Source organism: Takifugu flavidus, chromosome 10 (genome assembly GCF_003711565.1).
Source record: "Takifugu flavidus isolate HTHZ2018 chromosome 10, ASM371156v2, whole genome shotgun sequence".
Lineage (NCBI taxonomy): Eukaryota > Metazoa > Chordata > Actinopteri > Tetraodontiformes > Tetraodontidae > Takifugu > Takifugu flavidus.
The window spans coordinates 11,216,477-11,229,633 of NC_079529.1; the positions used below are offsets into that span (position 1 = coordinate 11,216,477).

Consider the following 13,157-nt stretch of genomic DNA (forward strand, 5'->3'; position numbering starts at 1 on the left):
CCTCCCCTCGCCTTCCTCTCCTCTCCTCTCCTCTCCTCTCCTCTCCTCTCCTCTCCTCTCCTCCCCTCCCCTCTCCTCTCTCTCCTCTCCTCTCCCCTCCTCCCCCTCCCCTCCCCCTCCCCTTCCTCTCTCCCTCCCCTCCCCTCCCCTGGCGGGAGTTGCCTTTCCCTCCCTTCCTCCGCTCTCTCCTCTCCTCTCCTCTCCTCATCCTCTCCTCGTCCGTCTCTCTCTCCTCTCTCGTCCTCCCTCCCCATCTCCTCTCCTCTTCCTGTCCCTCCTCGTTCCTCTCCCCCTCCCCTCTCTCTCCTCTCTCTTCTCCTCTCCTCTCCTCTCCTCTCCTCTCCTCCTCTCCCCTCCTCTCCTCTCCTCCTCTTCTCTTCTTCTCCCCTCCTCTCCTCCCTCTCCTCTCCTCTTCCTCGTCTCATCTCCTCCTCTCCTCCCCTCCTCTGCTCCTCTCCTCTCCTCTCCTCTCCTCCCTCTCCCCTCCTCCCCTCCCCTCCCCTCCCCTCCCTCCCCTCGCCCTCCCGTTCCTCATCTCTCGCCCTCCCGCTCCCCTCCCTTCCTCTCCATCCTCTCCCTCCTCTGCCTCTCCTCTCCTCTCCTCTCCCTCTCCTCTCCTCCCCTTCCCCTTCGCCCTCTCCTCATCCTCTCCTCTCCTCTCCTCGCTCTCCTCCTCTTCCTGCCTCTCTCTCCTCTTCCTCTGCTCTCCTCCCCTCCCCTCCCCTCGCCCCTCCCCTCCCCTCCGCCTCCCCTATGCCTCTCGCGTCTCCTCTCCTCTCCCTCATCCTCTGCCTCTCCTCTCTCTCCTCTCCTCCTCTCCTCTCTCTTCTCCTCTCCTCTCCTCTCCCTTCCTCTCCCCAGCATTCCATCAGCAGGTCTTCCTCTTCATGTACAAGGCTCCTATGGCTTTCCAGAGGGGTTTCTGCAGAGGTTTTGTGACCCTCTCTGGGATCTCCTCATGTTCATTAAGCGTTCTCATCTTTGCTCACCAGCTGCCAGAGGAGATGATGATGATGGATCTGAAGGTTTCTGAGAGCTTTGTTGACTTCCTGCTCGTGATTTAGTCATTTTTCTCCAGTCAGAATATCCATCTAGTTTCAGAAAGTATGAAGTAAAATCTGAAGTCTGATGTTAGAAGGTTGAGAGGTAAAGTCCATTCTATCACCATCACCTAGAGCATTGTGGTCCGCATGATGTCAGATGAGCTTTCAGCAGAGTTGTTAGAGACATAAACATATTATGTGGCAGTTTGAACTGCTGCCATAACAATCCTCGAGCGTTTGGCCACCTCTGATGTGATGTTTGACCTTCCACATCTCCGGTGACTCATCGCTCAAAATGTGGCCGTCGCCCAGCAGACCTGGAATGGGAGGTTTTTATTCTTGGATTGAGGATCTGAGTTAATGTTTCTCCAGGATGGACCACGACATTGACAATATATTTGCTTTAGATCCATCAGCACTGTTAGCGATATCGGTTAGCTGCTGTGTTCAGGATGCTGATGCCACATGTAGTTGTAGACATTGATGACATTGTAGACATTGATGACATTGTAGTTGTTGGGATTTGCTTGCTGTTTAGATCCGCTGTTAATCATCTGATTTATGGATCTGTTCTGCTATAACAAGGAAATTGGCATGCTAGCAACCCTGATCTTACAATATTTCACTAGAATTCTGGCGCTACGGTTTCTGATATGCTGCCACATGGAGGTGAAGAGTTCAGCTACAGTCATAAAGTGTCACATAAAGCTCCAACGAAAGAAAAAATTAAAACATAAAACTTAAAATTTTATTCTGTCCTAAATTTGCTCCCAATTTAGAGCATTTGAAATGAAACAAAAAGCTGCATTTTTGTTTTATGAAATTAAGATCAGTTCCAGATGTGGGCTTTTATTTTCTACGAATACAGTAGGTAAATTAAAATGTTCCCCATTTGTTCAAATTAGCATGCTAACTAGCAAGCCCAGCTCATCTCTCGTTGCTGAGCCACTTTAGGTCTCTAGAGGCTGTAGCCTGACTTCACCTTCAGTTTATGATCTCATACTTCACACTTTGAACCCATGAAAGCTAAAATTAGAATTTTAAGCTTTTGGGGTTCTGGTTGTAATCTGACTGAAGTCACTTAGTGCATGAGCCCAGTTTTGGGCTTTTTATCACTGCGCAACAGCCATTCACACTTCAATCTAGCTTTATAATTAAAACCAAGAGAACAGGAAATGATAGCCCCCTGTTGGTTGAAGGTCTCCATCCTGATAAAAGGTTGCAATCCAGGATCTTATTCTGCAACATGCTAACTAGATTTATGACTAGTGGTAACCTTCTCAACAATGTAAGACGGTTTTAAAATGGTCCAGATGTGGTTTTCTTCTCAGGAAATTCACGGTTGGTATGTTCTGTTTCTGATTAAGTGTGTGCAGCCGCTTCTAAAGAAAACGTCCCCCTGCTTAGAGCCCCAGATGGGAAACAGATCCACAGTTACACTCCTCTTTGACTTTATTGCAGGAAGAAAGAAACCTGAGAACATGGAGGGAGGGCGGAGTCTTCTCCTCATCCTCATCTTGGCATCATGTTTCTATGGCAATGGTGCTCAAAGAACAGGTGGGGGTGAACTTTCTACATACCAGCACACTTACGTACATCAAACTGTGATGTGGGGAGTTTGTATATGTCTATATGTGCAGAAGTTCATGTAAACACACGCACACACATGTACAGACCTATAGAACAGATGCTTGTCATAACAGAAACAGTGGAAAGAGAACCAGATTGTTGTAGTTTCTTGCCAATGATCACAATTTTTTAAGCAGCTAAAACACGCATGTCCTGCATTTGTGTGTGTGTGTGTGTGTGTGTGTGTGTGGTGTGTGTGTGTGTGTGTAGGGTAGAACGCATCCTCACAGAGCAAGACACACGTGTATTAGCAGCATGGTGACGTTTCATTCTGCTTCCTGTCCAGAATGTGCCACCGTTGGTGACATTGTTTTCCTGGTCGACGGCTCCTCCAGTATCGGTACCAACAACTTTCAGCAGGTCCGGCTCTTTCTGCGCAGCTTCGCCTCAGGTCTCGATATCGGCCCTGACAAAATCCGAATCGGCTTGGCTCAGTACAGCAACGATCCTCACCAAGAGTTCCTGCTGAAAGACCACATGGAAAAGACAGCGCTACTGGCTGCCTTGGACTCTTTTCCCTATCGAACCGGTGGCACAGAAACGGGAAAGGCAATCGACTTCCTACGCACACAGTATTTCACCAAGGAGGCAGGCAGTCGAGCCAATCAGCGGGTGCCCCAGATCGCTGTGGTTATCACAGATGGGGATTCCACAGATGATGTGACAGTGCCAGCGCAGAGTCTGAGGAAACACGGGGTCATTGTGTTCGCCATCGGGGTCGGGAACGCTAACCAGAATGAGCTTGAGTCTATCGCCAACCGGCCGCCGAAGCGCTTCAAGTTCACCATTGATAGTTTCCAGGCGCTGCAGAGGCTGACAAAGGGGCTCCTGCAAACTATGTGTGTTTCAATAGAGGACCAGCACCAAGGTAAGACAAAGACATGGGTCAGTGATAAAGTTACAGGTGATTAGGATAGTTTGGGTTGGGTTGGGTTGGGTTGGGTTGGTTTGGGTTGGGTTGGGTTGGGCTGGATCATGCTGGACTGTGCGTGGCTTTACTTGTGACTCAAAATGGTGCAATGCAGAATGAGAGACAGTTAGAGATTACTGTCACGAAGAGCCTCCATGCTGTGTTTAACCCTTATTGGGAGCAGAGAACAGGTTTACATGAACAGGAAGAACAGTACAGGTTGCTGTGGTCATAGTGACGGTTCCAAACTCTAACAAGACAATGTGGCAGGAAATGCTACACAGGCACCATTTAACTTCAAAATGAACCAGAAGAAAAGCAAATCTGTGGAGGAAGAGAAGTTCTACCGATGAGAGAAACTGATTCCGACGTTCATAATAAGCAAACAAACGCTTGATTTGGTGTGACAGGAATGCTTTGATTTGCAAACATAAATCTTTGATTAATGTAAAGCATTTTTAGAAATGTTTGCGAAAGATGAGTGAATGTAACTTTGGTGTGGGAACATTAACACACAAACCTTCCTCTGGTCTTCATTAACAGCAGAAGACTGTAAAATGGTTCCAGCTGCTCCGGATGAGGATTTTGGTGTAAATCAAGCTGAAGCAGTCGCTTTATCCTGAAAACACAGACTTGTGAATGTTTTTGGTAATACTTCACAGGACATGTGATGACACAGGGATATTTTGGTGAATTTGAATTGGGAAGAAGGAGTTGGCATCTTGTAACGCAGCTAAAATGTTGCCTGATTTAGATCCTGGATCCCAGTGTGGGACCTAACGTCATCTTCTGAACTTGTCCCTCTTTTCTTTTGCTTTCCTTTCAGCCTTGAAAGAAAAGTTTGCAGATATTTTCTTTCTGGTGGACAGCGGGTTGAACCCTACAGACTTCCAGCACGTAAAGACCACCCTCAGCAGACTGGTCAACCAAATGAACTTTAACGCTTACACCTATCGTTTGGGTCTGGCTCAATATGGTCAAAACATCGATGTTAAATTCCTTTTCAAAACTCATCAAACCAAAGAAGAATTACTGAAGGCAATTAAAGCTGTGAACAACCGCAGGCTTCAACCCAACGAGGTCCATAATCTGGGCAGCGCGTTACAGTACGCGTACAAAAACTTTTTCACAGCGGAGGCAGGAAGCAGGACAGACCAAAGCTTCCGCCAGTACCTGGTCGTTGTAAGTGGGAAGGATTCAAATGATCCTTTTTATAAGGAGGCCCGTCTGCTCAAGTCAGCTGGAATATACATAATCACCTTTAGCGCCGGTGCGTCCATGAAAGAACTAAGTGTCCTATCTAGTCCAAGGTACTCGTATCAGTCCGTAAGCAATGCCTTACCGAACCTGAGGACGATCCTAGAAAAAAAACAGGAGGTGATGGAGGTTACTGATGGTGAGAACATTTAATTGTGTACATAACATGACAAGAATGTTATATCAACTTAAGTCAGCCTGTCGATCCAGAATTTCTCCCATTTTAAGGACTGTAACGCTTTTCTATATTTACAGATTGCAAAGTGGCTAATATTGCGGACATCGTGTTCATCATTGATGAATCCGGAAGCATCGGAAGCCCCAACTTTCAGCTCATGCGTAGCTTCTTGCATTCACTTATCAGCGGTCTGCAAGTGGCTTCAAACAGGGTCCGAGTGGGGATTGTGATGTATAACGTGGAGCCGATGGCACAGGTGTTCCTCAACACCTTTAAAGACAAAAGTGAACTGCTTGATTTCATTAAAATTTTGCCTTACCATGGAGGTGGCACCAACACCGGAGTGGCTCTAAACTTCACCCTGCAGGAGGTTTTCATCAAACAGAGAGGAAGCAGGAAGGACCTTGGTGTCCAGCAAGTGGCAGTGGTGATCACTGATGGTAAATCTCAGGATGAAGTTAGCAGCCCGGCAGCTAATCTCCGTCGGGCTGGTGTCACCGTTTATGCCGTGGGTGTCAAAGATGCTGACAAGGCCCAGCTGGACCAGATCGCTTCTTATCCCACCAACAAGCACACGTTCATCATAGACAGTTTCACGAAGCTGAAGACACTGGAAGCGAGTCTGCAGCGAATTCTATGCCAGAACGTCGTCCAACGAGCATTCTCAGTCAATAGCAGAAGAGCTAGCATCAGAGAGGGTGTGTAGATGTTTCCTCCTGCAAAGCAAAGGACTTCCTGTTTCAGTAAAACTGATGACATCCATTTGATTTTTGTTTTTTAGGCTGCCGACAGACGGATGAAGCAGATGTCTTCTTCTTGATTGATCACTCAGGAAGTATCCACCCTGCTGACTTCCATGACATGAAGAAGTTCATCATCGAGTTCCTCCATACTTTTCGCATTGGGCCGCAGCACATCCGTATGGGGGTGGTAAAATTTGCAGATTCGCCTCAATTAGAATTCGATTTGCAAGCCTACTCAGATGTGAAGTCACTGGAGGATGCCATCCTCAATATTAAACAGATCGGAGGTGGAACAGAGACGGGAAGAGCCCTAGAATTCATGGGCCCTCAGTTTGACCAAGCGCTGGCCACCCGTGGGCACAAAGTTAAAGAGTATCTGGTTGTTATTACTGATGGAAAATCCACCGACAAAGTCAAGGCCCCTGCAGACAAGCTGAGATCACAGAATGTTGTGGTCTACGCAATCGGGGTGAAAGACGCAGATGAAAATCAGTTGCTGGAGATTTCTGGTGATCCTCAGAGGACTTTCTTTGTCAATAATTTTGATGCTCTGAGGCCCATTAAGGATGACATCATCACAGACATCTGCTCTCAAGAAGGTAAACAGATCCATGTTCTGAATGTGGTATTACGAGCAAACCCACAGGCACTGCAGGGACACAAACTTCTACGGTTCCTGTCCCAAGCACCTGTCACGTTTTAGAACTCACTCCTTGGTAATGGGCAGCACTCTTCAGGTTATTCTTATCTCAGAGAACTTATCAGACCAAGCCAACATCGTCTCATCTTCTTAACCACTTTATCCCTTTCGGGGTCACGTGGAGGGGACACAATGGGTGAAGGCAGGTCCAACCCTGGATGAGTAACCACTTCATTCGCTCTAAATTGACCAAGCAGAGGTGGATAAGACAGGTTTCCCCGCACATACGTTTAGCCACAACTTTTAACTATGACAGCCCTAAAAGCATTACAGTGGCTCGCTGTCAAGATGCTTTGATGTTACTAAAGCCTTCAGTCAGGATTGGTCTATTCACATTGGTCTATTGCTGTTGATATACTTCAGAATTCCACACATTTCTGGGAGGGGTCAAGTGGTTCTGTCCACAGCACCAACCACAGTACCAACCATATCATTGCAACTACGATGTTATTTGAAAACTGTAAAATGTAAGCCTTTGCCTCTGTGCTGCTTGCTGCTGCCCCTCTAGAGGGTCTCTAAAGTTCTGCTAGTATTGGAAAGTCTGGCTGCTGTGGGCTGCTCTTAAAATACCACTTAAATGGTTCTTTTGTTCTCAAGACAAACAGCAAAGTTCTGACACATTTGTTTTCTTTGCAGTCTGCAAAGATATACCAGGAGATCTTATTTTCCTGATTGACAGCTCAGGGAGCATCTATCAGGAGGACTACAAGAAAATGAAAGACTTCATGAAGTCGGTCATTAAAAAGTCCATTGTTGGCAAGAATGAGGTCCATGTTGGTGTCATGCAATACAGCACTATCCAAAAACTGGTATTCCCCCTCAACCAGTACTACACCAAGGATGAACTGTCCAAAGCCATTGATGAAATGCAGCAGATTGGTGGGGGCACTCACACAGGTGAAGCCATCACAGACGTTTCTCAGTACTTTGACGCCCGGAACGGAGGCCGTCCGGACTTGAAGCAGAGGTTGGTGGTGGTAACAGATGGTGAGTCTCAGGATGAGGTGAGACGACCTGCAGAGGACCTGAGAGCCAAGGGGGTAATTGTCTATTCCATCGGTGTGGTGGCCGCCAACACCAGCCAGCTGTTGGAGATCAGTGGGACCCCCAACCGAATGTATGCCGGCCGGGACTTTGATGCTCTGAAGGACCTGGAGAAGCAGATGGCCATGGAGCTGTGTGATCCAGACCGAGGTTACCACTTCATTCTTACGCCACCGCCACCCATCCATGAGCTAACAAGAACACAGCACGACAGGACAGGACAGAACAAGATAGCACAGGACAGAGTTAATCAGGACAGGGCAATGAAGGAAAGGACAGGACAGGAGTGAAAATGATCACAGCTCTGTTTCTGATCCCATTTTTCTAAATTTCAGAGTGTAAGAAGACGGAAAAAGCCGACATAATTTTCCTGGTGGATGGCTCCACCAGCATCACACAACCCAAGTTCCACAGCATGCTGAAATTTATGGCTTCGATGGTGAACCAGACGACAGTCGGCTCTGACTTGACGCGCTTTGGGGTCATTCTTTACTCCAACGATGCAAATTCCATCTTTACTCTCAAACAATATTCAGCCAAGCAAGAGGTTCTCCGAGCAATCGCAGCACTAAAGTCTCCTCTTGGAGATACCTACACTGCCAAGGCTTTGACCTACAGTCTACAGTTCTTTAATGAAGAACACGGCGGTCGGGCTGCACTCCAGGTGCCACAGATTCTCATGGTGATCACAGACGGAGATGCAACAGATCGCAATAAACTGGTTCCACCTTCATTAGCACTGCAGAACCAAGGTATTAGTGTTTTCAGCATTGGAGTGGAAGGAGCCAATAAGACACAGCTAGAGATCATGGCTGGAGGAGACAGATCAAAAGTTTTCTATGTTGACAACTTTGATGCTCTGGAAAATCTCTACAAGAACATCACCCACGTTCTCTGCAATTCTACTAAACCAGGTAAGAAACAAAAAATAATAATTCCTGCAAAGGTGAAAACTTCAGATGATCCAGATCTTCAGTTTACCTGAGATTGGATGAAGAAAACTACTGTTAAAGTAGAAATTGCAAATAGAAATAGTTTTATCTCTCCCAGAAGGGTCTGTTGAGGTTTAGGGTCTGTTGAGGGTCTGTTGAGGGTCTGTTGAGGTTTCTTCTGTTGCCCAGAAGAAACCTCAGATCTGTGGTGTGTTTGATCTAATGTTCTTCTCTTCAGTAATTCTGTGTATTTGTAAGATTTGTTGAATTATTCTCACTGGAATTTAATTTTATTTAAGAAATATTAAAATGGGCTATCCAGGACTTTCGAAATGGATCACGGCCAGAGCTAGGGTCTGTTTTTGACTTTTCTGAGTCCAGTTCCTAATTGAGGCATCTCCTGGTTTTACTTTGACAGCTTGTGAGAAACAGAAGGCTGATCTAGTCTTCCTACTGGACCAGTCTGGCAGCATTCAACCAAATGACTACATCACCATGAAGAAGTTCACCGTAGACCTCATTAAGAGTTTCAAAGTTAGCAAAGAGTTTGTCCACGTAGGACTTGCTCAGTTCAGCAGCAGTTTCCACCATGAGTTTTACCTCAACCAATTCTTTACTGAACAAGTCATCAGCAAGCACGTCATGGACTTGCAGCAGCTCGGCGGTGGTACCAACATCGGACTGGCCCTGAACTCCATCCGTGAATACTTTGAGGTGTCACGTGGAAGTCGCAGTCCTGAAGGAATCTCCCAGAACCTGGTGCTGATCACAGATGGTGAATCGCAAGATGACGTGGAAGATGCGGCTCGGCTCCTCAGGAGTCTGGGGGTGGAGGTGTTTACCATTGGTATTGGAAACGCCCATGACCTAGAGCTGCTGCAGATCTCCGGGAGTCCAGAGAGAGTCTTTACTGTAAAGAGCTTTGGCAACTTGGAAAACATCAAGCAAAAAGTGGTTGACACCATCTGCGAATCAAAACTTATCCCCGATCGTCCAGGTGAGTTATGTCAAACACAGCCCTTTTGAGGAAATATGACTGTGTGTGTTTTGGCCCAACCGGACTCATCTTGTTCCAGACTGCAGCATTGACATCGCCATGGGATTTGATATTTCGAAAAGATCTGGAGCTTCTGGCGAGATGCTCATCACTGGTCACGCCGCCCTCCAGACTTTCCTGCCGGAGATCGCCCACTACGTGTCCTCCATCAAAGGCTTGTGCTGTGCCGGTCCAACGCCCGTCAAGACCAACATGGGTTACCGAGTGGTTAGACAAGACGGAAGTACGCTGTACGATTTCAACTTTGAGGCCTACAGCAGAGGTGTGGTGGACAAAGTCATGACTATATCTCTGGCCGAGCCGACTTACTTCAACACAGCTCTGCTGAAGTCCTTCCAGGAGAAGTTCAGTCAATCCGGAGCTGGCGTGAAGGTCAGTCCTACTGGTTTACACACAAAGATGATTCACCTTAGATCCTCAGGTGAAAGCACACTATTGTTAACCCCAGAGTGTTGATCTTTCAGGTTCTTGTGATCTTCTCTGATGGCCTCGATGAAGATGTGATGAAGCTGGAGCAGGAATCAGAGCTGCTGCGAAAGTCAGGTAAAAAGTGTGTGATGGAAGAGCTGTTCTAACAGAGAGCATACTCATGAAGGCATTGTTTGTGCTGCTCAGGGGTCAGCGCGCTGATGGTGGTGGCCTTGGAGGGCACCAACAGTCTGGGCCAGCTGCAGATGGTGGAGTTTGGGCGTGGCTTCGGCTACAAGGTTCCTCTCAGCATCAATATGCAGAGCATCGGCAGCACCCTCCTCAAGCAGATTGTAAGTTTGTTTGTTTCGAGTGAAAATGCCTGCAACAAAATCACATTTTAAGATGTAAAAGTAGATTCAGTTGTGGAACACAATTATCAGAGAACAAAAGCACTTGGCACAAACCCAGAGACCCCGACCCAGACCCAGACCCTAACCTCGACCCTGATCCCAACCATGATCCTGACACAGACTCTGAACCTGACCCTGGTCCATATCAGGGACATCGGGTACATCCTCTGTTTAGTAATGCTAACGACCAAAACTTGTCATCGCACCTAGGACTTCGCTAAAGGTCCAAATTTCTCTGACCTTCATTTAATTACAAGGTTAAAACTCCATTTTCAGCTGGTTTATTCTTTACCTGCAGGACATGGTGTCGGACCGGGAGTGCTGCGGCGTCATGTGTAAATGTTCAGGACACGAAGGTGTCCGTGGTTCTCGAGGGCCGCCAGCGTCAAAGGTACCTGCAACACACCTGCTTTTGAACACTGTTGAGAATGTTTGAGTGTCTAATGAGGCCTGCTCTGACCCTGGAGTAAACACATGCTCCTGCTCCTTTTACAAATTCAACTTTTGTTCCACCACTAGACACGAACCTGTACTGACTCTGCTGTGTTCTCAACAGGGAGTGACTGGACAGAAAGGTCACCCAGGATTCCCGGGGGAGGAGGGTGTCGCCGTGAGTACACATCTTTACTGCTGTCAGAAGAGCTTCAGTCACAATAAACTTTTTAGACTGCAGCACAAGTAGCCAGTAATGATCAGATTAGCACTAGGTTAAAGGATAGTAACTTGGAGCACTGTCGCCCTCTGCTGGACTCACTGTTTTTGTGTCTGTAGGGTGACCGTGGGCGGCCCGGACCAAGTGGTCCTCAAGGTGTGCAGGGTTGTTCTGGTCCAAGAGGACTGCCGGTATGACGCGCTGCTACACAGTATACTAACAGTAGGATAGTGTGGACCATTGACCACATTTTTGTTATATCTCTCCAGGGTAACCGCGGTCTCCGTGGAAACAGGGTGAGTAAGTCTGACCCACCAAGTGGTGAGATGCTCCTGTGATCCGCTTCAGGCACAGATGCTGGCCTGGCGCTCTGACACTCTTTTCTTTATGTTTCTTTATGCTGTTTTAGGGTGAAAACGGAGAAGATGGGCTCAACGGCGTTGACGGTGAACAGGTACAGAAACCGCAGATTACAGAGAAGCCAGGTTTTTCCAGTCACCATGGTTACCCCGTCGTCAGATTAAACCCGACACCGCAGGAATGAGCCGATTGTTTTTTTTCAGGGAGACGCAGGAAATGATGGAAGTCGTGGAGAGAGAGGACACGCTGGAAACCCGGTAAAAACAAAACTCTAAAAGGTATTAATGTAAACATGGTTAAACGGATGAACGACAGGTCAGTTATTCCCGAATGGAATAAAATAAAATAAATAAAATAAAATTGGCTGTTGATCACATGTGTCCATGTTGTTATTGAATCAGCCTAGTTTTAGAACAGCCAGTGACAGACTGAGGCTTTAAACTGTTGACCTCTGACCCCCAGCAGTTTGAGTAACAGCTAAAATTGTAATCCTCAGGGTATCCCAGGTATCAGAGGCGAGCCGGGGCTTAAAGGACAGCGAGGACTGAGAGGAGATCCGGTACGTTTTTAACAATCTAAAGATATTGATTTCCTGCTTTTTTTTACCTAACTAAAAAGAGGACTTCAAACTTAAAAAGCTAGTGCTAATAAGACAACTGAAGCTAATCATGCTATCTAGCATTACAGCTATGCTCATGAATGGATTCACAGCTGGTTAGCCATTTAGCTTAGCACTGGAGGCCAAATCAGGCTTGATCTATGTTATTGTTGAATATCAAATTGAGTTTTAAAAACTTTACCATGTTTTTGACTATTGATAAATATGCAAATTTAAAGAAAAAAATCTATAAAATTATTCCGTTAACAAAAACCAGTTACTGGACCCAGCTCAAACTCGTTTGATTTCAGCTCTCTTGTTCTATCCTGTAGACGTTCTAGGGACCAAAATAACCACCTAAATAACCCCCAGCATGTAAATGTAGACTCTGTCCTTTAACAGGGAGAACCTGGTGCTCAGAATACAGTTCCAGGACCCAGAGGAGAGGCTGGTAATCCAGGGTTGCCGGTAAGAACCACAACCTGATTGTATGATCTGAATGAGCTTCAGTTTTAACGTGTTTAACTCATTAGGGACAACCGGGAGTGGACGGCCGGCCGGCGAGAGTGGCGTCATCGGAGAACCGGTGAGAAGAACTTTTTGTCAGTTGAGCTCTGAGGGGGTCAGATAACAGGAGATTTTCTACATTCTGCTTTTAAAACAAAATTCATCTTTTTACAAATACTTTTTGGTTCCAACCCATTTTCCAAACTTTTCCAGCATCATCAGGATGCCATATATATATTTTTATTGGTTATTTTTTCCTGTCAGAGCTGATAGTATCAATCCCAGTAGCAATAAATTAAATTATCTAAAGTAGATGGTTGTTTTTTTCATGTCCAGGGTCCAGATGGAAGAAGAGGGCCAATGGGTGAAAAGGTACTAAAGTAAACAACATTAGCATGTTAGCATTGGTTTACATTCTATTAACACTTTGTGTGTGTGTGTGTGTGTGTGTGTGTGTGTGTGTGTGTGTGTGTGTGTGTGTGTATGTGTGTGTGTGTGTGTTCTGAACTGCAGGGTTCGATTGGGAATCCAGGAGAAGCAGGACTCCCAGGCCTCCCTGGAGCTTCAGGTCCATTGGTGAGTGATGATGTCACTGAACAGACAGGGGTGACAGAACAAGTCATGGACCGTGTTGTCTTTGCAGGGGTCCAGAGGGGCCAGAGGTCCACCAGGACAACCAGGCATCCAAGGGCTTCCTGGACCTCAGGTCTTTGCTTCATCATCTTC

The 13,157-nt window shown here is 46.7% G+C and overlaps 1 protein-coding gene across 1 annotated transcript in view; it reads left to right on the forward strand.

Moving 5' to 3' along the window:
• col6a4a (collagen, type VI, alpha 4a) overlaps positions 1-13,157 on the forward strand; it is a 25,347-nt gene that overhangs the window by 4,710 nt on the left and 7,480 nt on the right. The window contains 24 exon segments of the mRNA XM_057044547.1: positions 2,505-2,600; positions 2,959-3,540; positions 4,409-4,978; positions 5,095-5,715; positions 5,799-6,359; positions 7,097-7,654; positions 7,840-8,418; positions 8,855-9,433; positions 9,513-9,865; positions 9,958-10,036; positions 10,109-10,254; positions 10,613-10,705; positions 10,871-10,924; positions 11,086-11,157; positions 11,236-11,262; positions 11,376-11,420; positions 11,530-11,583; positions 11,823-11,885; positions 12,327-12,392; positions 12,458-12,476; positions 12,479-12,510; positions 12,768-12,803; positions 12,945-13,007; positions 13,075-13,137. Of these exon segments, the coding sequence (XP_056900527.1) occupies positions 2,525-2,600; positions 2,959-3,540; positions 4,409-4,978; positions 5,095-5,715; positions 5,799-6,359; positions 7,097-7,654; positions 7,840-8,418; positions 8,855-9,433; positions 9,513-9,865; positions 9,958-10,036; positions 10,109-10,254; positions 10,613-10,705; positions 10,871-10,924; positions 11,086-11,157; positions 11,236-11,262; positions 11,376-11,420; positions 11,530-11,583; positions 11,823-11,885; positions 12,327-12,392; positions 12,458-12,476; positions 12,479-12,510; positions 12,768-12,803; positions 12,945-13,007; positions 13,075-13,137 (5,391 nt within the window). The 5' untranslated portion in view covers positions 2,505-2,524.